Below are 24,462 nucleotides of genomic sequence, written 5' to 3'. Positions count from 1 at the left end.
GCTATAAGTCTTAATCCTTCTTTCCTTAGCAAGCAGAAATACAAAGTGCTTCAGAGAAAAATGACCCCCCAGGACTTGCATAACCTTTGTGGATGTGTTTATTTCTGATAAATCGCGGGGCATTTTTTGTACCTGTAAAACCCCCGTAATGGCAATTTTGTGGGAAATGTTGCCGTTCCTTACGCTTTCCAGTCTTTTGGAAACCTGCCAGCAACTCCAATTATTTGTGTTTTTTTTTCAAAGAGCTGGATGCGTTCTAACGGCGAGCTCAGCGCTGCGCTGGAAAAGCATTGAGCAGAGCGGCTGGTGCAACTGCCAGGACTTTCCCTATTGATTCCGCTTTTATTTGGGCTTTATTCCACATTTGCAAATCCTCTTCCTTCCTTTCCCCTCCCTTCAGTTTAGATAAACTGCTGCTGCATGTTTTGTGCTTCCAGCATACTATTGCTTTATAATGAGGAATGGTTAAATTTTGGAAGGCCCTGTATAACGCTAAATGCAATGTGGTAGTTTGCAGTAAGCTGTCGGACCTAATTATTTATCTAATGCCAGGAATGACTAGTTCAGGATTAACCTGGCTGTTAGAATGGTTAGGGCTGGAAGGGACCTTCAAAGGTCATCTAGTCCAACCCCCCTGCAAGGAAAACTGTTGTTTTCGGACAACTGTTACTGTTGTCCGAGTCTGTTAGGGTAAGACATCTAGTCTGCTTAAATTATAAACGGTAGTAGAAGCAATTGACTGAGTAGATCTGTCAGTAGGAAGCTGGACTGGGAGGAAAAAAAAAAAAAAGAAAAGTTGTTTAAGAAAATAAAGTTTGATGCTAATAATACTTGTTATTATTCTTTCTTCGCTTGTTACGTTAGAGAAAAAAAATGATCTAGATCTATTGAGCTTCTGAACTGCAAGAACTGCCAAGTTCCTGGATTTTTTTGTCTGTTATTAGGCAGTACTATATAATATCCTATGAAAATTGTAATATTAAATATATTATACTGAAACATCGGGGAGCTTTGTTGTGCAGTATTACGATGGTTACAATTTTAGCAATGGATGTAGAGCCACCATCTGGGTGTGTTCTGTCATTTGCGAAATACAGAAAGTCATGTTTGTGTGTTACGCCAAAGAAAATACTTTTAAATCAAGCACGACTGGCTAATGGCTGAGATGGCAGCCTCTTATAATTAATACAATCATTAGGGACTGGATAAACGTACAGCAAATTAATAACATTTATTTTTCACACATAAACCTCGATTTAGAGAGACTAGAGTATTTTTAGACCAGTTTATTTCTCTACAACTATTAATTTCCCTAAATTTCTCTATAGTCTTCAAAGCAGCAGCGCGTTCTCATCACACCTTTTCTCTAACCTTCTCTGCATTGGACATTATTTTCGGGTCTCACAAAACCTGAAAGCTCTCAAGGGTACTGAGAGAGCTGGTGGAAGTGCTCACCAAGCCACTTTCCACCATTTGTCAGCAGTCCTGGCTAACTGAGGAGGTGCCAGTTGACTGGAGATTGGCAAACGTGATGGCTGGAAGGAGGATCCAGGGAACTACAGGTCTGTCAGCCTGACCTCAGTGCCAGGGAAGGTTATGGAGCAGATCATCTGGAGTGCCATCATGCGACACGTTCAGGAGAACCAGGTGATCAGGCTCAGTCAGTATGGGTTTATGAAAGGGAGGTCCTGCTTCATTGACTTGATCTTCTAGAAGTATTCGTCTATCTAGCATAGAAGTATTGGTCTTGTGGAAGAAAGTCACTTGGACCATTAAGACAGGGTTTGGCCACGCTGGGTTTTGTGCCACTTTCCCCTCCCTGCAGCCCATGCTGCTCCTACTCATGCCCTTTTCAGAAGGTATAATACATGTTGTTATGGCAGGAGCCACCATCCGTGATTTTGGCATCTGTTCTCAAGATTTGCATTTATTCTGAAGATTCCAGCTGCTGGTCTTTATGAGTTTTCTTCTTATCTGTGGAAATGACTTCCAGACTCCTTGCCTCAGTGTCCTCAGCTGCTGAGTTTTACTGATATAGAGTAACTTTTCCAGCCTGATTTTTGTCGTCGTCTTTGAATGATGGCTGAGTGTTATCATCCTCTTCTTGGATTTAGACCATTCTATATTAATTCCTTGTGCACCCAACTGGTATTTTCCTTTCCCTCTGCCTCAAAACTGAAAGTTCAGTGATAAGGCAATGGGAGAGTATAAAACAAGTTTTGAAACTTCCTCATCTAAAGTAAACGTTGTGTTTTCTTTTAGCTTTGTCTGACGTGAGGACAAAATCTAATAGCCATTTGACCTGAAAAGTTATCTTTTGCTTTCGTTTTCTTTTAGGTCCAGGATGGAACATTCCTGCTCGCTCCTGCTGCTCGGTGTTAGTTTTCTCTTTGCGGAAGCTTTGCCACCCAATGGAACCGAATTGCCAAAGCCAACAGCAACAACGAGTAAGAACATTGCTCTATCCGCGGGGATGGGAGTGGCTGTGGAAAGGGACTTCTGGAGAGGTCCCCCTGGTGACGTAGTCCTGGATGTTTTTCCAGGACTTTAACCCCGCTAACGTGCTTTTAATCTTGTCCGATGACTTCTGTATTTGATCTCGATATGACTGGTGCTGTACACTTCACTTTCGCTTTCCCATGTATGCGAGATGCACATTTGGGAGACATGGAGAAGCACAGGATGTCTCCTCCTGTCTGGGCTGCAAGCTCTTCATTCCCCAGGAGCTGTCACTGTGGATCTCCAACGTGATGGGACCTGGACCCAGATAATACGAAATAAAGAAATTATTGATTAGACAACAAGATAAACATATTTAAACATCATGAGGAACTGTGATCTTTCTATGTGTTCTGTGTTTTCTAGTGGTACAACCTGTCTAAGGCAAGACTCGAGGAGATGGATAATAGTGCAGGTGCCCTGCGTAAGATTAGGTCAGGTGAAAAATAGAATCAGAGATCAATCTTCTACTCACCGGTCCACCACAACATCTTTTATTCATCCTCATTTTTATTTTCAGAATTTCTTCCTCTTGCTTCAAGCCCTCGTGCAACTATGTCCTAACACATCACAGTCCTGGAGAGGGGCTCGTTCAAGTCAGATGAGGGTTTGTTGGGGTTTTTTATTTAAGATACTGATTCTACTCTTATGTTCTGTGATGGGATGATATATTTTACTTGCATATTGTCCTTATCCTTCATAATCCTAGCTAGATAGCTTTGAAATCCCTGTGCTGGTGAGTGGTGTTTGTCAGGCAGTGGTTCTCTGTTTGGGTGGTGAGACATCAGAGGGGGATTTCTGACGGGATAGCTGCTCTGTCGACTTGGTGGAAGGGAAATTAATCTGATGATGTTCCATATAAACAGTGTGGTGAAATCCTGATAAGTTTTCAGATGGCTGTTGTTGACACTCAGTCTGTATCAGAGGGTGTGTTTGTGGTTTGGTTGGTTTGTTTTTACCCTGCCTGTGAACTCTACACCTGTATGGAAGGAGAGCCAAGCAAAAATCAAATAGCAGGCGTGACTGATGGCCACTTTGATTGTTTTGGTCCTCAGTTGGAGTAATTTAGGTGTTGGGTGTTTGCTTTCACCAAAATCTGAGGCTGGAGAACAGTGGAGGTGCAACTGAATCCTGCTTTGCCTGAGCACTGGCAGACCTGCGCCAGGGAAACAAGGGGTTAGGGGAGCAACGGGCTCTACCATTAGTGATGACAATCATGGAATCAGAGAATGGTTTGGGTTGGAAGGGACCTCAAAGATCACCTCGTTCCAACCCCCCTGCCATGGGCAGGGACACCCTCCACTACACCAGGTTGCCCAAAGCCCCATCCAACCTGGCCTTGAACACTGCCAGGGATGGGGCAGCCACAACTTCTCTGGGCAACCTGTGCCACTGCCTCACCACCCTCAGAGGGAAGAATTTCTTCCTTATATCTAAGCAAAATCTCCCCTCTTCCAGTTTAAAGCCATCACCCCTTGTCCTATCACTACACGCCCTTGTAAAAAGTTGCTTTGCTTAGGGTTCTCAAAATAAGTAATTTACTAATTTAAATAATTTAGCTACATATAAAATTGCTAATAAATGGCTTTACTGAAATATTGTCAAGTGCCCTGCTTCTTGTCTGGCACCCGGAGCAGTAGAAGCACAAGTTACTAATATTGGTCTGAATATGTAAGAATATGGGAATTGGGAAAGAGAAGTAACTTGTTAGTTGTATCACTTCCCAGAATTTTAATAAAATTAGTAAAAAGGGAGTTTCTCCATAGATGCCGTTCGTCTTCAAAGCTTAATTCAAAATGTGTTGGATTTAAATGTGATAATATGGATAAGAGTAATCTTATCATCTGTGTTTTAATTAAATCTTAATTTCAGTGATGCGATTTAGAAATGATTAGTACGACTAAACTGTTTTTTTCCTAAATATCAAAGCGTTCATTACTTTGCAGCGAGAGGCGAAGAATTTTTTCTGATAGACAAGTACGTGCACACTGAAAATATATTGCCATGAGAAAATTCCAAGATAATAGGATTATCTAATACATTTGATAGCCATTGAAGTAATACAATACCTTTTAATACAAAAATAAAGATTTTTTTGATTGAAATATTAAAAAAACTCCATTGAAAAGAACATGGAAAGAACTGAAGGATACTAGAAACAAAAAATCCAGCTTTCCTATCTCATGATAATTTGATGAATGATCCAAAAAGATAAGATGCTTTTGATTTTGAAAGGAGTAGTTGTAATTCATTGCATGTCATTATTTTAGTTGACTTGATTTTTAAAACATTTGTTGAATTAAAATGTTGGTTTTATTCTTATTTTAAACATGAGTACCTAGTCTGTATCGCTCAGTTTTTCAGCACTGCTGCCATTTTGCTTCCTACAAGAACACCGTGACATTGCTGCCATGAAATTTCCCTTTCATAAAATCAGAATATTCTGGGGTTTATTCCACTGGAGAAGTTGCACTGCCGTTTACTTAGAATATTCAAGTGTATTATATAAATATAAACCAGTGTTTATATTTATGTTAAATTTATTGGATTAAATTTATTTGGATTTACATAAATAAATTTATGTTTCAAGTAGATACAACTTTATGCTATCAAATATGTGTGACAGACTATTTGTACACAGTACTGTCCATAGCATTGAAATAATTCCTGGTTATTCAAATATTAATTAGTTATCTACTGTTAGTCATAGTCAGGATTCTTTTACTTCCTCTTGTATTTTTACTTGTTATTTAGTTTCGATGTGAAAACAGCCTGGGAGTTGCAGTACTAAAGCTTCTAAGTCCTTCCCAAATGTTTACATTTCTTTAGCCTTTACTCCCTGAATATTTTATGGGTTTCATGTCCATTTTTACAATTTCTTTCCACTACTGGTATATCAACATGCTGAGGTAACGAATTTATCAGACGAGTGGGAGGTTGAAAGGCAGCGAATGGTGCAGCTTTTCACACCCTGTTTATTACTGGTTTGAACTTTCAAGAAGTTGATGGGTGTCTTTGAGGGTAACTGAAGCAATGGATGGAAAGAATGAAGTCGTGCTGTACGGTAGCCAGAACAGGACCCAGGGATGGGCACTTTCACACTAAGCTTGTGGTGCTTCTTTCACGTAGAAAATGAGGCATCATCAGAAAATTGAGTTTTGGAGAAGGAGGCTGGCTCGTTTTACGTAGTATTTAAGAGCTTTGCTGGTAGATACTCAATTTCAAGAATTAGCTTGAAAAGCAGTTTCAGAAATAGGTGGGTTTGCATTGGGAGTTGGACTAGATGGCCTTTCAAGGTCCCTTCCAACCCAAACGATTCTGTGATTCTGTGATTGTGGTGGCAGGTGGGGCTGTGCTCAGTCCAGCTGTGCGGCGTTGGGCTCTGGGATGGCAAACGCAGGCATAATTCTTTCCTTTGCTGCTTGCCTTCTTGCATTCTGCAGGCTATGGACACTGATTTGTCTTCTCTACCCATCTTTTTCCTTTGCCCTTCCTTAATTTTTTTTTTTTTTTAATTTGACTTTATTTTTCACATGTACCAAAGGCGTCTCCTGGTTATCAGCTGCGTATCTGCTTTGTCTCCGCAGCCAAGGCACAGTGAAGCACAGCAATTCTCTGCAGGTTTGGGGTTTTCTCTTCCAAAAATAGCATCAGAGGGCTTAGCCTGGACTTTGTGATATCCTCATTGGTGTGGGTGGACTTCTCCTGCCCAGTCATCACAGCACAAGTTCAGCCAGACCTCAAGGAGACAGGGTGGCTCAATGAAAATGCAGAAAGGAGGAGAGTTCTCCTTTTATTGAGTTAACTTGTAGGTTTTCAGTGTGTAGAAAGCCCACTTTCTATGTGTGCAAGAGGCTTAATTATAATAAATCAGTCACTGTTAAATCTGAACAGAAAGTTCAGCAAACAGAAGTTAAGCACTTGGAGAAGTTTTTAGAACAACAAATAACTTAAATACTCTGCTACTCACCCATTCCAGATGTTTCAAAAATGCCTATGTCCACAAAAATACTAAGGACTACCCAAAACATGTCACTTGAGCATGTCTTCACCTTAGCATCAGTCCAGCTGATGGCATGAGGACAGCCTGTACCGCACCTGCATCCGTGCTGCGAGTAGCATCCTGGTACCCCCAGCAACGAGGTGACATGAAGGGGTTTCTGTCCCATGGCTGTGTGTGCTGTGGTGACCTCTGCAACTCCCTGTGGTTGTTCTCATTGAATTTTTAGAATTGTGTGCTTTGTGGGACATATGAGGAGCATGGAAAGACTACGGTAAAAACTGGAGATGCTTCATTGCCCTTTGGAACATCAACAGGTGAAGCAGTAATACAGAAGATACTCAACACTCTCATGTGTGATAGGTTATCTGGTTTGAAGTATCCCCTCAATTAATTTGTGAGGTCCTGCATGGGCACCAGGCAAGCTGGCTGCAGAAGGTGACACAAGCTGACCTGAGCTTTTCAGCAGAGACATGTCTAAGAGCTCCTGTATCCACACATGGGATGCGTTACTCTGATAGAAGCTTTGTGTAGGTACCAACGTTGTGGTAAACTGGGAAGCATTAGGTTTTGTGCCTGCAAGTGACAAAACACCTCTATTAAAATTTGACCAGAATAAATAATCATATCTTTTATAACATGGCACTGCTGAAGACTGTGTGCACTGTCTTTGCCATGTGTTGGAGAAGGTCTGTGTCAAGATGTCGTGACAGTCGCTTTTCATGTAAAATAAATGTCAGAGGAGGTCAGGGTCCTTTGCAGGGCTGGATGTCTGAAGCAACAGTTCTGACCCAAAACGGAGGCACATCTCACTGCCCAAAAGCCTCTGTGGTCAGGTTTGGCAGAGCTCTGCTTAAAGGACACTTGTGTTTCTGCTGAAGGGACAGCAGAGATGAAGGATGCGCCCTGAAAAAGCCCCACTTGAAATCTAACCCAAATAATGGGTGAGAGCAGTTGAGGTTCAGTTTTGGGGAGGTGGAGGGTTAAGTTCTCTGTGGTTTGAAAAGAAGTTCAGACCTGTGAATAAATGGAGTCTGTGGTGGGATTTCTCCTGTGCTCAGCTAAACAATATCTTGTCTGTTCTTTGTCAAGCACCGGAATAACGTCAGGTGCCTGGCTGGCTAATCCAGGGCAAGCCACGTGCCTTGCCTTGTTAGCTTGCTTTTGTGGAGGGAGAAAAAAGTGGTTTAATCACACTTTTATTCGTGGGCCGCTTTACTGTTCAGGTCCTACATGCAAAGGAACCCATCTGGGGATGAAGGAAAGCAAAGTTTGGGAGACAGTGTGGAGGGAAGGTCGCAGGACACTTACTGATGTGCATACACTGCTGTTAGTTCCCTTTTTTCTTGTGGGTGGTTTTGGTTTTGACACATACGGAAAGTGGGAGCATCATAACCCTGAAGGAAATAGTGATACTTTTCCAGAAAGAGCCGTTCAGGCGCCTGGCCAGCAGCACAGGGAATGAAGCCTGGAAGAACCCATGAGTCAGCCTCGGTGGGTGGCAGGGGAAGCACGAGGGATTGCCACCATCCTCCTGGCAATAATCCTTCTCTTTTGGCAAGATGAAAGTCAAGTCACTATTTCACTGAGTTTCTGAAAAATACCCTCGGGATCATCTTTTTTTTTGTGTGGCTGCAGACAGAAAACCCTGTGGTTCTGGACCACAGCTCTCATCATGTTGGAGCAGTGGGAAGTTTTCCCTGGCAGTGGCTGCAGTAGAGATCTGCTTTAGAGGACGTCTGCCTCTTCTGCGCACATCTGCTCATATGTTTGTCAGTTTTTGAAGCAGCACTAATTAAAAAAATATTTCAGGTCTATCTTTCAGTGTCCCCTTAAAATCCCACTTACTACATAGACAGTTGTGTTGGGCAAAGATCTTTCAACCTCTGAGTCTACAATGGCCTAAGCCCGATTGTAATTTCCTCTTACAATTTTTGGGCTACGTTTATAAAATTACCGACGCAGATATTGAAGAAAATACAGGTGATAAGTAGAACTGTTTAAAAACCACATCGTGCCTTACACAGAGGCTCTGCAGAGGTGAAGCTGTTGGTGTGTCGCTGCAAGGCGTCGAAAACAGATGTGCCATGTACAAGGAAGAAGGGTCTGCTTGTGGGGTTTGACCTTGGGGATTTCCTTGGGGATGGTTGGAGGAAAGGGGAGATCTCGATGTGGAGAATTGCAGCTGTCCTTAGCTAAAGAAATGCAGACAGCAGTGAGGCAGGAGGTTGAACTTCGCTTCTCCTGGGTTGGATTGAGGCTTTCTGTGTTTGTCTGGGAATCGGTTTTCCAAAGACACTCAGAAATGTGGTGTGAGGTACATGGAAGAGACGGGGGATTTTGTATTGTGTAACGAACTGAGGGAAATTTTAATTCCCTCATGACTCAGACTTGTTGTTTTTCCCCCCTTGTGTCACGGGTTTTGACACAGAGCTGATGATGAGAACTAACACAAAACCCCCAAATCCTGGAGGATTCTGAGGTATTCAGTCTGAAACTTCTAAACTTCAAAAACGGGCTAAAGTGGCTCCTTTTGGCCTGTAAGGGGCAAATATATATAGTTTTTTGGGTTGTATCTTTGTCAGACCTTGGTTTGTAGTGCAGTATTGTTAAGTACCACACAGAAATTGTTAAGCTGTTTCTGGTGATGCGCGTTGATCCAGATGCTTCTTCCAACAGTGATTTTTCTGAAACGCTGTCAAGTGATGGTTTCTGATTACAGTTTTGTCACGCTTGTCACTTTTATCTTGATACACCACTTAAATGTCAAGTTTCTTGCATTTTATTGCCTTCCCTTTCTTTGTACTGTTACATTGACTTGAGATACTGTCTTTCCTTGAATGCCTCTAGTGCACCTATGCATTTGAAGAAGCTTTTCCATACCCTGAACCCCAGTTTGAGCATCCAGAGAGTTTCCAGCTGCTCACGAGATACAAACCAACACTCAAATGGGTTTCCAGGATCACTTCCGAACAGTCAGTTTATCCATATGAGCTCTTTTGTTTAATATTGCAGGTGTTATGTAGTCTTATATAGTTATTGTAATCTTGTGCTTTCATGATATTTTATGTCAAGGCTTATGGCAAGGTCTCTACAAAAAGCCTTTGCTGCAAGCAAGCAAAAATAAAGAGTTTAGGGAAGTGTGAATGCAAGAGGTGTTAGGAGAATTCCTACTGCAGTTCTCAAAGACTGCTGTCGGAATGGCGAAGAACTGGTTAAAAGTGTGTGAATGTAGTTTAAAAAGAGGGGAAAAAAGCACCAGCAGCAACAAAAATTGCCTTGGTTTGGAAGAGTGTGCATTGGTAAGAAGATTTATAAAAAGTGCAAATGAAGGAGGCTGAGGAAGGTGGGTGTAATGATGGAGAACCCGGAGGGTCCGGACCCCCAGGCATCCATCCCAGAGGATGCCCTAAGTGTGGGCTGCTGCCTGTGATGGAGGAAAGATCAGCCTCTTCCTGTGTCCTGTGGCACAGGCAATAAATTCCAGGTGTGAAGGCCTCATCCTTCCCACTGAGTGAGGTCTCTCCCACTGCTGTTACAGTAACCCGGATTGATTCATCAGGTTGGGAAGAGGAGCAGGTAGCAGGGTTATATTTCACTTGCTGGGGGTTAAGGCTGAGAGTTTTGCTTGCTTATATAAAACATGTTTTTTAAATTATTTTAATGTGTTAGATATGGAATTGTTCAGTGGAATTAAAAGGTTGCAGAAGCATAATGAGACTGAAATGTAGAGTCTCATACCTACAAATGCTATTAACAGAAGGATGAGACTCAGAATTTATACTAGATATAACAAAGATTTATTTTTTCAATCTCCATTCTCATTATTTGTAAAAAGTCTCATTTTTCTCACTTATATTTATATATTATATATGTATTTTATATATATATATAATATGAGCCATAGAAGATGTTTCAGTTGGCACTGTCCTCTCCTGCCTTCCCCCTTCCATCCAGCTCAGCACATGCATTAGAGCGTAGCACAGCTAGCAGCAGTGTTTTGGACTTGTGCTCATCAAACCTACTCTAACGAGAAGTAAATTCTTTGCTTAAGCAGTCATTCCAAAAAATGTCCTTGATATTCTCAGCAGCAGGTAGTTTGGTTGTGCTTTTGAAAGAAAGAAAGAAAAAAAATTTTAAAATTGAACTTTCAGTTTCAGCTTTGCATATATTAAATAATTTGTGATGCTTTTAGTAAGCACAAGCAGATTCTTGTGTAGAACCACAGGTTTTTGATACACCAAGTGCAGTTTCTGGAGCAGATTAGGCAATCTGTACCTTTTATAAAGTTTCATGATGGCCGTGTTCAATCCACAGACTCTACAGAGGAGAACAGCTTACACAAGGACCTGCTGACCTCCATGCTGATTCTGCTCCTGGTCTTCATCATTTTCTTTCTGTTGGCTGGCTATTTTTTCAGGTAGGTCTGAGTGAAGCTCTGCGTGCAGAGCTAGCTCGGTTTTGTTTCGATATGATCTAACAAGGAAATGAAATGCGTACTTATGGGGAGGCAGGAGCCTCCATCACAGCATAGAGGAGGCTGCTGCAGCTCTCACTGGTGGCTCTCGCTGAGAAGATGAACGCAAAGAGTTTCTCCAGAATGACATGGTTGGTAAAGACCAGCTTGGAAAAACGCTTGTTACCTTTCAGCACAGTTCCTCGGATTGATGTGGTGTGTGTATTTCAGGTTCAGAAGACACAGGAAAGCTGTTGTGAACTCTGGGGACAAAAAAATGCCAAATGGGATCTTAGAAGAACAAGGTATGGAGAGATTTGCTTTCCTTCTCACAGTGAACTCTGTCTGTGTACGCACATGCTTGTTCGCTGATTAAGAATTCCGTTATTCAATTATATTTGCTTTTTATTTATAATAAAAGTTACAGGATTGTTCTTAAAGAGAAAGTAGTTTTTTAAGAAAAAAGCTTTGAGTATGTGTATATATAATCTTAACTTTTAGGTATTGGTTTTAAATACTTGAATTTGGGATAAAGCAAATGTTTCTTTGTAAATGTTTCTTGTTCTCTTTATATATGCTTTATTAGGACGCCAGCTGAGAGCCAGGTTTCTGGCACCGTGATCTCTGTATTTAGAGACAGAATTGCAATATTTCTTCTTAAAAGGGGATGAAAAAACTGGTCCTTAACTCTTTGTGAGATTACAGGCTGGTTCCTGAACGTAGCGAGAAACAAGCAAGGGGATGGGACAGGACGGTTTTGTGAAATAAAACACACTCAGGAATTAAAAATGTTTTCCCTTGGCTTTTCCAGTGTGCTGGGTTTTTCCAGCGGGGAGCCCTTTGGGTGGGTTGTTCTCTGGGGCTCAGTTCAAACCTAGCAAACACGGAGGAGCCGTGCGTTTCTCGCCGATAAATTATTTTAGCCGTAACAAAGAGAGAAACTCGGCGCCGAAAAGAATTACGTGTTTGTGGCGGTTGCACATCGCTACGTGTGAGCTGCAGAGCGGGTTGGCAGAGGCGGTGGCAGCCAGAGAGAAAGTCAAACCTCTAAATATACCCGTCAGCTTCCTGCTGGGTCGGTGCTGGTGCACAGGAACCCTGGCAAGCGCCATTTGGAGATCCCCGCGGTGGCCCGGCAGCGGGCGGTGCCCTTGGGCGCTGAATGGTTAATGCAGCCACCAGTGAGTTCTGGTTTGCAACTGGAAATCGTCATTGTTACCGGCGTGTAGAGGAGTGGTCTGCCCTTCTGCTTGCCTTTTGGTTGTAAATAAAACTTGTCTTCACCAAACAGCGGGGCTTAATCCTGCCGCTTCTTCCAGCCCTCCTGCCAGGCAGCCCGTGGGGATGCTCCTGTCCATTTCCAGGTGGCCAGTGGTGTTCCTGAAGGGCTGTGAAGGCAGCGGGTGAAGGTGTCCTGGGGCTTTATTTCCCTATGCGAGCCGAGGTCTAAGGGAGCAGGAAGCACCCGCAGCGGTCGCCGTACCGAGCCGCGCTGCCGCGGAGCCATCGCGTGCCAGGGCTGGGCTGGTGCTGGGCTGTGGTAACTGGGAGCAAAAGCAGGAGCTCAGCTCGGTGCAGAGTTTCTGGTGTCTGCCAAGTTCAAGATTTTTTTTTTAATTATTATCGTTATTTCCCCTTCACAAGTGAAATAATCTAGCGTAACTCTTCAGGGATGGGTGGTAAAAGCTGTCCCTGTGGCAGAGCAGCTCTGGGTTGGTACAGTCTTCATCAGCAGAAGGAGCCTTCTCCTTTTCTAAATAAAACTTGGTCACATTTTATTGCGGTGTAAATACAGCAACCATTAATTCTACTTGAATTTATTATGTTCTCAAAGAAGCTACTTGGCTTGTGGTTTTCATTTTTTATTTCATTTAAATCAGCTTTATCACCGATTGGAGTCTCATGTGAGAAGTACGTTTTGGCATCTTGCAGCACAAAAATTAATTTGTAGTTGGAATTAGCTTGTTATCTGCTGCTCTGGACATGCCTTTAACACGTACTTTCCTTGTACTGACAGAACAGCAACGGGTGATGCTGCTCAGTAGGTCTCCCTCGGGCCCAAAGAAGTATTTCCCTATTCCGGTAGAAAATCTCGAAGAGGAAATACGGATGCGATCAGCGGATGAAGGGAAACTCTTCCGAGAGGAGTTTAATGTAAGTCCTCACGTGTGGAGCGGACGGCGGCGTGGGGAAAAGTGGGGTGTGAATCAAAACAGCTGCAAATATTTAACAATTCTTTTCAAAACGTCCGGAGCGTGATGCCGGCGTCTCGGAGCTGCAGCACTCGTCGTGGGAACGTGCTGTTGGTTTGTGCTGTGTCCTGCGTGGTAGCCCTTTTTCAGGACAAAATCTGAAAAGTTAACTGTGTTATGATATGGTGAGGCCAAATGGGTAATATATAAACTACTTGACACTTCGAATATTTAACAAAAGTCTTTAGTGTTTTCCTGAAGGCTGGCAGAGAGGAAAATTGGATATGAATCTCTTTAGCATTGATTTTCTTGGTGGTAACAAAGGGGTTTTTAGGAGTCTGAGTGTCTCACCTCTATGGGAAGTACTTAGAGGAGAAGACACAGTGTGGCCTTTAATATTACCCTACTGAGGTCTGGCTTGGTTTTTTTTATTATTATTTTTTTGGGTAATTTGGCCTTTTGCTCTCTGTTATCATCCCATCGCTTCCCTTTTTGCAGCACCCTGTGCCCCAGCAGATACGTTTCTGTGAAGTAGCTCAACTTGAAGGGATTTTCTTTAAAGCATTGCCTTGGTCAGGAAGCTGATTGTATTTCCTGCCCGTGAGCCGAGCTTGAGTCACGTGGGGTTGTGTAGATGAGTCTCCACCGGAGCCCATGGCACGCTGCTGCCGAGCCGGTTTCTATGGAGAAACGCGGCGCGATGAGTCTGCTCCCGCACGTCTGCGTTCGGGGGGGGGGGGGCCTTTTCCATAATTTTTTATTATTTCTTTTCACTTCCCTTCACAGCAGAAGCAAGTTGCACAGAGCAGTAGCTTAAATGTCAGACACGGAGTTGTCGAAGCGGATCTGCACGCGTTGATTAGGCAGTCTGTTACGTTGCCTTCTTAATTGGTGGCACATTTACGTCTGCAGTTGGTTTGATGGTATATTTAAAACACATCATTTCTTTGCCTTATCAGAGAGGGAGCGTTGCGGGGATGTTTATCAGAGCTGGCAAAACGAGTGTGAAAACTAATTTGACAAGATGCGCGCTCGTGAATTCCGACTCTCCCGATTAATTCGTTCCGTGGTTGGGAGCCAAGCAAGCCGTCTATTTTTATTTTGAAAACCTGCTTTGCTTGGATCGTTCTCCCCACCATGCTGTGAGGGTGTGAGTTTGTCTGCACACAAGCACTGAGTCTTAAAAAACTGGGATCCGGTCCCCGTAAATGAGCAGGCAGAGCAGTGATGGAGGGTGGTGGTGCAGAAAGTCCACTTGATGCTTTATGTGGGATTTTTTTCCCCCCCTGTATCTCCTGTGACTGCTCGTGTGGGTATATGAGCTGTTGGTTCAAGCCTGAGAGGGGAAGAAAGGGTGAAAGACGGCTGAAAAAATCAAAGTGATCCATATTGTAGCTTAAACCAGGAAAGCTGATGGACAGAAGTGGGTTATTGCAGCACTGGAAGGAAAGGGGTTGAGAAATCAAGACCCTTCAGCACAGACATCTATGTAAGACCTCTCCTTCAGAGCATCCCCAGCACACAGAAGCCCTGAACTCATCTCCATCCTCCCACCAGCTGCGACTCACACCTGTACCTGCCCCTCGAAGCTGTAGCTGCCCAATCCTGCAGGTTTTGGGTGGGTCCCAAGCCATCCCCTTTGTCCAAGCTGTTGGTTGGGAGCTGCTGAGCCACGGTGGACCCTGAGGGCAGCCCGGGGCTGACGGGGATGCGACAGGGAATCTCTGCCCACTGTGGTGTTTGCTTCCCACAGCCTGGTCTAACACCTCAGGGGTCAGACATCTCCGGGAACACAGCTCCAAGGTCTCCGTTGTGAATTTGAAAGAGATTTAGGCTGAGGACGGTGAGTTCTGTGAGCCAGCGGTGGTCAGGCACGTGGGCCAGCCAAAGGAGTGAGGTCCCAAGTGATTTTTCTGGTGAAAAGAGAAAAAAAAGCAAGTGCTGATAGATGAAGACACGCAATGATGGGAAGGATTTTTGAGGACAGTTCTCTTAGATTTTTCTGCCTAATAGCGTTCTTCAATACTTTTGATTTTATCCTTAAAGCCTAAATTACCCTTAAAAAGTAACTTGCACTTGTTGCCCTTACCGAAATAGCAGAGGCTCCTCCTACCCTGAGTTGCTTCATTTTTTATTGTTTGATTTCTTTGTGAGCATAGACCATTGGGAAGACTGTGTTCTTTCTTCACAGTAAAAAAAAAAAAAAAAATAATTTTAAAACCCCCAATATTCCTTTCTGTATGGTCCCTTCAAACAAGTTTTACCTCTATTTATCATCCGTAACACAAGATGAGCTGGATGGTTGAAGTTTATGCTGACCAGCTCATTGCCTTGATTTCCGGATTAATGCCTGAAAACCTTCCTGTAAGAAGCTGCTTTTGAAATTTTAATTTTAACTTGCTTAAGATGTCCCTGCAGTTTATTCAGTGAAAAAAAGGAGAAAACACACTGATGGCAGGGTAGGTCGAGCCCCTTGGAAGCTTCAGAGAGATTTTAGAATTCCTGCTAGGTGGGAGCAGATAAGACTGCGGTGGCAGCGGGTGACCCAGTGCTACCAAGACTCATCTCCTCCTCGTGATCCGTGGGGTGGTGGAGAGGATGTGAGGAAATGCATCCTCGATGAATCACATCCTCCCCTCTGAGGACGGGTGGGAGCAGTGGAACGGGCTGTGCCCTTGCACCGGGGTTCGACACCCGCTAGAAGCCGTGCAGCGAGACATTAGGAAGTTTCCGGGGAGATGTCAGGGCCTTGCAGGAATAAGGATCAGGGAATGGAAAGATTGTTTTGCCAGAGATAATTACTTGTCGAGCTTTTTTCATGTGAAGATCCAGAATACTGTCCCACATGATATCCTTGTCTCCCAGTTGGAGGGACATGGGTTTGATGGATGGACCACTCAGTGGATAAGGAATTGGCTGGATGGTCGCACTCAAAGAGTTGTGGTGAACAGTTCAATGTCAGTGGAACAGTTCAACAGTCAATGTTTCAAGTGGAAACCAGTGATGAGTGGCATTCCTCAGGGGTCAGTATTGGGACTGGTGACATAGACAGTGGGATCGAGTGCACCCTCAGCAAGTTTGGTGATGACACCAAGCTCTGTGGTTTAGCCAATGCTGGAGGGAATGCCATCCAGAGGGACCTTGAGAGACCTGAGAGGGCCCATGTGAACCTCATGAAGTTCAACAAGGCCAAGTGCAAGGTCCTGCTGGGTGGAGAATGGATTGACAGCAGTCCTGAGGAGAAGGACTTGGGGGTGCTGGTGGATGAGAAGTTCAACATGAGCCGGCACTGTGCGCTGGCAGCCCAGAAAGCCAACTGTGTCCTGGGCTACATCCAAAGCAGCGTGGGCAGCAGGGCGAGGGAGGGGATTCTGCCCCTCTGCTCTGATCTCCTGAGACCCCCCTGCAGTGCTGCGTTCAGCTCTGGGGTCTCCAACACAAGAAGGACATGGAGCTGTTGGAGCAGGGCCAGAGGAGGCCACGAAGATGATCCGAAGGTTGGAGCACCTCTGCTCTGGAGACAGGCTGAGAGAGTTGGGGCTGTTCAGCCTGGAGAAGAGAAGGCTCCGGGGTGATCTTATAGCAGCTTTCCAGTGCCTAAAGGGGCTACAGGAAAGCTGGAGAGGGACTTTTTACAAGGGCGTGTAGTGACAGGACAAGGGGCAATGGCTTTAAACTGAAAGAGGGGAGATTTAGAGGAGATGTAAGGAAGAAATTTTTTACTCTGAGGGTGGTGAGGCACTGGAACAGGTTGCCCAGAGAAGCTGTGGCTGCCCCATCCCTGGAAGTGTTCAAGGCCAGGCTGGATGGGGCTTTGAGCAACCTGGTGTAGCGGAGGGTGTCCCTGCCCATGGCAGGGGGGTTGGAACTGGATGGTCTGTGAGGTCCCTTCCAACCCAAACTGTTCAGTGATTCTATAGCTTATATGACTGTTTATTGGGAATTTGTTGCCTGATGAAGTTTGAAGAAATCATGTTTGAAGTGCTAATTATTTATTTTAATGCAAAATATAAATTAAGCTTCTGTGTTTTATAAATTGTAAATTTATATTATATATATGTAAGTTGATATAATTAGGATAAACATGAGCTTCATTCGAATAAGGAATTAAGCAGTGTTCTAAAAGCTTTCTTTTTCAACTCTTTTTTAACCTTCTCTCTCCTTTCTTTTAATTGTATTCACAAGTTTAGGTGATAAAAAGAAAAAAAACCAAACCCACAAATGCACATTGCTGTTTCCGTTGTGGTGGTGGTGAAGTCCTCCTTGCACCCCTCCCCCCTTTATCCTGTGTCACCCTGACAAGACAAATTGCTGGTTTTTAGGGGAAGTTCCAAGCCCTGCTCTCTGCCAGGCGAGTGAGGATAGTTGCTTTAAGCTGTATGGTTGTTGACCATATTTTTCCCCTTTCCCTACGTGATTCAGACTGGGTGGTGGGAGGTGGAGGGCAGAAGAAGGGTGGGAGAAGGTGGTTGTGTGTTCCCAAACCGCTGAGATTTTACGTTGATGGGATTCAACGTGCTGACTCTGGGTTTTTTAGGAGTTCAATACAAGAAACTTAATGAAACTCTGCTCTTTTTTGCACCATTTGCAGGGAAGGAGCCTCGAGCTGTGTCTCTTGTTGAGCCTTTTCCAACTCTCCCGCTGCCCCGGGCTCTTTGGCCACTTGGCCCCCATGGTGGCATCTTAGCAGCTTCTGCCATGGGCTCCACCTCGGGCACCTCCTTATCTTCACCCTCTTCCTTTCCATTTTTTCCTTTCATTTGATTGCTCTGCAAAAGTGCTTTTTTTTCTCTTTAACCTTGACTAAATTTATCTGCCATCTGAGATCTTGCTGATTCCTAGCAGAATTCGACTTGCGCTCGTACAGCGACTTTCAGCAGAAGAAAAACGAGGATTTATTTTTTGTTCCTTCCTCCCTTTCTGCCAAGCGTTGGGCCCTCACCTGTGGCGAGACACTTGATGTTTAGGGTTCTTAGCAGTGAGCTATTACCAATCAAACTCTGTTTATGTTGTTGGACCAACTGGTATTGCTAAAAGTAGCTGCAGGAGCGGAGCCGGAGGGAGCGGCGCGGATGCGGAGCCGGGTCACGGCGCCGTGAATCGCCGCGGCAGATGGTGCCTTATGGCAGCGGCTCGGAGTCGAACGAATTTCTAAATAACTGCCATCTCTGGTGGAAAAATTACTTATTTTTCCAAAACTGCTGAACTCGTTCGCCGTAGTGAAATCTGCCAGGACGTGGTTTCCTGTTTTAGAGTAATGAAAGTTATTGCAAAAAAAAATAAAAAATGTTTCCTTCTGTTGGATGCAAGGCAATATGTGTAAATGCAGATTTTCCCCGAGCCACGTGCAATCAAGACTTAGCTGTTTTCTAACACATTGACTTTTGTATCTTCTTTTCTTTTTTTCAGTCATTAACACCTGGATATGTGCAAGGAACATTTGAAATGGCAAATAAGGAAGAAAACAGGGACAAAAACAGATATCCTAACATCCTGCCATGTAAGACATCACCTTTTCTTTTAAATCAGACAATTAACTCCGGCACTGAGCACGCTGGTAGCAGTGTTCGTTAATTAAGTAATTACTTTAATTATATAATAATTATAATTATATTATTACTCAAGTGATATAATTTCGCTGGTCGCAAATTTTTTTCATACATTGTATGTGCAAAACCTGTCTGTTCGGTGGTGTGTCTTGAGTATTGATCTTCTCCTGGTAGGTTTTTCTGTGGCAGTTATGAGTTGCTGCGCTATAAAGCATTGGCTCTCATGGGGTTCTACCAAATTACACTGTGGCAAGTGGATATGTCAGTGTCTCAGCTTAGTTTTGGGCAATCAAACATGGCAAATTTTGGGCTTCCAGTTTTGTAGAGCTGCAGTCCTGGTGACCTGCAGGTATGAGAGCAAAGCAAGACATTTGTGGAGGAGGCTTCTGGATGAGAACTAGGAGCTAGGAGCTTTCAGCCCAGAAAGCCAACAGTGACCTGGGCTGCATTCAAAGCAGCGTGGGCAGCAGGTCGAGGAAGGGAATTCTGCCCCTCTGCTCGGGTGAGACTCCCCTGTGCAGTGCTGAGTTCAGCTCTGGGGTCCCCAACATCAGAAGGACATGGAGCTGCTGTCCAGAGGAGGCCACGAAGATGATCCGAGGGCTGGAGCACCTCTGCTATGGAGACAGGCTGAGAGAGTTGGGGCTCTTCAGCCTGGAGAAGAGAAGGCTCTGGGGTGATCTTATTGCAGCCTTCCAGTACCTAAAGGGGCTACAGGAAAGCTGGAGAAGGACTTTTTACAAGGGCGTGTAGTGACAGGACAAGGGGCAATGGATTTAAACTGAAAGAGGGCAGGTTTAGGTTAGATATAAGAAAGAAATTCTTTACATTGAGGGTGGTGAGGTACTGGAACAGGTTGCCCAGAGAAGTTGTGGCTGCTCCATCCCTGGAAGTGTTCAAGGCCAGGTTGGATGAGGCTTTCGGCAACCTGGTGTAGTGGAGGGTGTCCCTGCCCATGGCAGGGGAGTTGGAGCGAGGTGATCTTTGAGGTCCCTTCCAACCCAAACCATTCTGTGACTCCATATGGGAGATGGCTGGTTGGGGCAGTGTACGCTTAGCCTGGCCTCCCGCTTGCGAGGAAGTATCATATTTCAGATTGACTAACATGCAAATGTGCTTGTAATGTGTTTTCTTCCAGATGATCATTCCAGAGTGATTTTGACCCAAATCGATGGAGTCCCACCTTCGGACTACATTAATGCGTCATATATAGATGTAAGTTGACACTTGTCCACTCTTAGCCAAACTGCTAACTTTGTGAAAAAAAAAATTATTTTTCTGCTAGCATGCATTGCCATTTCATCTTCTAACTGCCATGATATTTATTTCCGTAGGGTTATAAAGAAAAGAATAAATTCATAGCAGCACAAGGTAATTTATTCTCACTTCTCTATTCTGTGCATCTTATGGCTGAACGTATTTAATTTTAGGCGTGTTTTAAAGGTTATTTTCTGCTGCAGATTGTGGCCAAATGTGAGGTGGGATTGAGAGGTGACAGTTTAAATGCAATTAAAGTGAGTGTGGGGTAACCCACTGCCTTTAGATCCACAGACACCGCTCGGGGCGAGGAGACTCGCCTTCCCCCCTCCACCTCCGCTTCGCTTCTCTCTTTTTTCATCAACTTCCTGGGCATTTGAAAAATGATGTTTCCTGACAATCCATCCCATCTAAGCCATCCCACTACAGAAAATAGCTTGGCACGGGGGAGAGCTGCAAAGCACAAATCCTGAACGATGCTCCTGCCATAGCCTGCTTAAAAGAGCATTAATAATATTCCAAGAGAGGAGGTATCTGCTGGAAATGTAGATCTGAGTGCACATGATTGTGTAAAATAGGATTTTTTTTTTTTTTTTTTTTTAAGAAATATGTGTTATTGTCAAAACCTGAGCAGTCTGTAGTAAACATGGGTGTGGGTGGGCACCCAGCGTGCAGGGGGTGTCTGTGCTGGTCTCCATCACCCCTCTCGAGCAGAGCTGTGTTCTGTGTGCAGGACCGAAGCAAGAGACAGTTAATGATTTCTGGAGGATGATATGGGAGCAGAAGTCGGCCGTTATCGTCATGTTAACCAACCTGAAAGAGAGAAAAGAGGTAAAGAGCTTTCAGTTTGCTCTGGGATGTCTCTGAGAGCGTGCTTCAAAAGCAGTTGTGGCTGCTCAGCCTCTGGCCAGTCCTTTTCGACCACTTCCTTCTCCACTCCCTCTTTGCACATCTGCGTTTCTGCTCATAAAGGTAGTTTTAATTTCCAAAATAAAGTTACGTGCGCAGATCTCAAGGGAAAAAATCTGATAGCTGGTTTGTGGATGGTTAGTGATTAGTGGCTACCTCATCCCTGGCAGTGTTCAAGGCCAGGTTGGATGGGGCTTTGGGCAACCTGGTGTAGGGGAGGGTGTCCCTGCCTGTGGCACGGGGGTTGGAACTGGATGATCTTTGAGGTCCCTTCCAACCCAAACCATTCCGTGATTCTATGATTTTGTCCTGTGCAGCCCACAGCCAAAGGCCAATTCTCGTGCCTGTGTTTTTATTGCAGCGTAAGGCTGCGCTTGTGGGTGGGTTTGGTTAGAAATGAAGATAAAAACTTTATTCATTTTTCTGAGAGTTGGGTTTCAGAATTCTTTCTGGCACATGCACATAACAACTAAAAAAACAACACTTCTTTCTCATGAAAGCGATGCTGTTCCTTCCTGTCTCCCTATTCCTCTTCGTAAAGTCCTCAAAAATGTATGCCCTAGGTAAAAACCTTGTTTCCTCAGGGGCTGTGGGAGTGAGGAGAGGGAGGAGGCAGAATCCACCCACTGCTGGAGAACTGGACTTTTCTTGTCCCCTAAAGACAAGCTCTCCTGCCAATGGGGAAATATGGGCACAGGCAGCAACAGTTGGCCTTGGGAGGGAGATGAGGACGCACTTGTGACACATGATGTGCCGTATCACTGTGTGAAAGTTGGCCTTCGTGCTCATTTTGTGCATTTTTTTACAATAATGAAAAGATAATTCAGATACTGTCAGCTCACCATGGTTACGGGAACGAGCGTTCCTTGTCTGCCTCTTCATGGGGGTACTTCTGCATTATTTTACTGCAATAGTAGTGTTGCTTGATGAAGCTCCAACAGCCAAGGCAGTCCATAAGAAGAGCCCATTCCCAGTAAGAGAAGCCAGAACTGTTAAATCTGGATGTTCCTGATGACTCCAAAGGAGGACTGCCTTGCATTTCTCATTGACTACACCTAAAGTTTGAGTCAAGACATCCCAGTCCCCGCAGTTAGGTACCCCCTAACAGAAAAAACAAACCAAACCAAAAGCTGTTCAGGTCTGGCTGGGTTAAAAACCAACTTCAAAGCTCTTCTCACCTCCCCTGCATATATTTAAGCATCAATAGCACTAGCAAAGTGTTAAAGCCGTATCGTGCCAGGTGAGAAACTTTGCTTGCTCATATGCGTTACGCGATTTTCAAATAACTTCATTGCTTCCTGAGTGACCAACAATGAAAACAGACTCAGTGTTCTAAAACTGACTGTACGTTTGTACAGGAAAAATGTTACCAGTATTGGCCCGACCAAGGGTGCTGGACTTACGGAAATATCCGCGTGTCAGTGGAAGACTGCATAGTTCTGGTGGACTACACCATCCGCAAGTTCTGCGTGCAGTCGGTGAGTTACAATAATGCTCTCGTTGGGTTTTTGCTTTGATTTTGAAAGCAAATCGTTGCAGTGTCAGCTATTGGCTTAAAAGAAATCTGGGTTATTAGGTAAAGGTGTTTGCAAACCGAGGAACGTGCAGCACCTCTCCCCGGCAGGTGACCGAGCTCGGCACACGCAGTGTCTGCTGCCGTTTCATGGATCACAAGGGGTTCTGCTAGATTTCTTCTTGCCCGTAGCCAAGGGCCACAGAAAGTCGTTCCTTGTGACTGTCAGGGAGGGAACACAGGAGCAGTGTCTTGACCTTTTTGGGGACAAATTGCATAGAGAAATAAATGAGTGAATTTGGATATGTTTGGGTGTTTGGGGTAGTCTGTGGCTATGAGTTGGCCAACGTCAGCATCAGCTTGATTTCTATTCTATCCGGGACCTCTGGCACAAGTTAAAGCTCTAGATCACCAGAGAGATGGTGAGGATGACTTTACTCTTGTCCACAGTGTGTAGCCTTGTACAGGAGCAAATTGGTAGAGATCCTCACCCCTAAGGGGAGGGCTGCTGTGTTTGTAATGCGATGACCGTCGAATTCAGATTGAGGACAATATGGGCTGGTGAGAGGGGGTAAACCACGTATCGCTGTGTAGAAGTACATGGAGAGCTCAGAACCCTTCCAAAGATGGGTGGATTAATTCAGCGTGGGTTACAGATCCTGAACTGTGGAGCAGTCTCTGCTGGTGGAGCGTGCAGGTCGCTTTGGGATGACCAGCGATCGCTGATAAAGAACGCTCAGAGAAACTCTGCTCAGAAGGCAGAACGAGAAAGGAGTAATGGTGCAGAGGTGATAAGCTGAAGGGTTGGAAAGTTTGTGAACGGACTCGGCTGCCTTTCACTTGTTGATGGCTGCTGAGTACGTGTTAGGAGGATTTGGTTATCCGTTGATGGAGACTGGGTAACCTTAGGAAACCAGTTGGCTTTCTCCAGTTTGGAAGAAACGGCCTTGACCCTGGCCAAGAGACTCAAAACTCATGAGACAAACAGACAACAGACTCAAAGCTCTAACCTTTAGGATCTGTTGTGGTTGGTGATGCAGAGGAGATGATGCTGAGCTCTGTAGTATCTTCTGCTTTATTCTTGAAGAGTAGTTCAGCTCATTAACCTCTCAGTGGTTGGCCGTTGGAGGTGCAGCCCTTCTTTCATCATTCATACAAGACTTGGCAAAAGCTGGTGTTTGGCATCTCACCGAGATACAGATCCTGAATGTTTGGGCTGAGTTTTGTGTGTTTCATCTGAGGCAGCTAAAAGAAGTGTGAAGTTTTTGTAAGTGAAAAAGGAGTTAGGATTTGATCCATTATTAACATAAATTATGAGTCTCACTCTTCGCAGTCCTATCCTGGGATTGTTCCAGTTTTCTCTGCAAAGGTGCCTTTTAATAATATATAGTAATTTTACTCTGCGTTTGTATTTTACGTACACTGTAAACTTCAAATCCTTGAGTCAGGCTCTGAGTGTTGCAGGAATTAAAGTCATAAGTAACCAGAGCAGTTTGTTTATAAATCTTTGCATGAAAAATGAAATGTCAGAGCCTGTGTATTCCTTGCAGCTTCATGACGGTTGCAAAGCTCCGAGGCTCGTTACGCAGCTTCACTTTACCAGCTGGCCTGATTTCGGGGTGCCTTTCACGCCTATCGGGATGCTGAAATTCCTGAAAAAAGTCAAAACGTTGAATCCTGCCCATGCTGGACCAATTGTGGTTCACTGTAGGTATGTACGTGCTCTTCGAGCCATCCTCTTAGCCTGGCCTGGAGTTACACGTAGAATATCAAGGGTAAATGTTCATCTTTTGTTGATAGGCGATGAAGTTTTTTTGTGTGTGTATGTATGTATACATTTACTTACATTTTTATATGTGTAAAGGGCAATAATATGCTGAGCTCTTTGAAAGCCCAAGGAAGAAACAATCTCAAAAGATCTCTTTGCTGTCACTTCAATACTCAAACAGAAGTTGTTTTGGGTTTTTTGTTTGGTTTTTTTGTTTTTTTTTTTTTATCCATGAGTGATACCCAGTGTTTGGGATAAATGTGTTCTTTGTCAGAAAAACAGACTTGTCATACAAATCTGCAACCTTTGCCACTAAACG

General features: G+C 44.3%; 1 protein-coding gene across 2 annotated transcripts in view; it reads left to right on the top strand.

Moving 5' to 3' along the window:
• Positions 1-2,320: 2,320 nt before the first annotated feature.
• PTPRE (protein tyrosine phosphatase receptor type E) overlaps positions 2,321-24,462 on the top strand; it is a 40,581-nt gene continuing 18,439 nt past the window's right edge. Inside the window, exons 1-10 of one of the 2 annotated variants that reach the window (XM_086617037.1) lie at positions 2,321-2,447; positions 10,817-10,919; positions 11,187-11,260; positions 12,973-13,109; positions 18,557-18,647; positions 19,835-19,911; positions 20,031-20,067; positions 20,687-20,784; positions 22,221-22,340; positions 23,926-24,086. In XM_086617037.1, the coding sequence (XP_086473163.1) occupies positions 2,345-2,447; positions 10,817-10,919; positions 11,187-11,260; positions 12,973-13,109; positions 18,557-18,647; positions 19,835-19,911; positions 20,031-20,067; positions 20,687-20,784; positions 22,221-22,340; positions 23,926-24,086 (1,001 nt within the window). In that variant the 5' untranslated portion in view covers positions 2,321-2,344. Of the gene's footprint in view, positions 2,448-10,816; positions 10,920-11,186; positions 11,261-12,972; positions 13,110-18,556; positions 18,648-19,834; positions 19,912-20,030; positions 20,068-20,686; positions 20,785-22,220; positions 22,341-23,925; positions 24,087-24,462 lie in introns of those variants that run through there. The other variant, XM_086617036.1, reaches the window with a different exon arrangement.

Source organism: Tauraco erythrolophus, chromosome 9 (genome assembly GCF_009769465.1).
Source record: "Tauraco erythrolophus isolate bTauEry1 chromosome 9, bTauEry1.pri, whole genome shotgun sequence".
Lineage (NCBI taxonomy): Eukaryota > Metazoa > Chordata > Aves > Musophagiformes > Musophagidae > Tauraco > Tauraco erythrolophus.
This window is presented reverse-complemented; position numbering and strand designations above follow the sequence as displayed.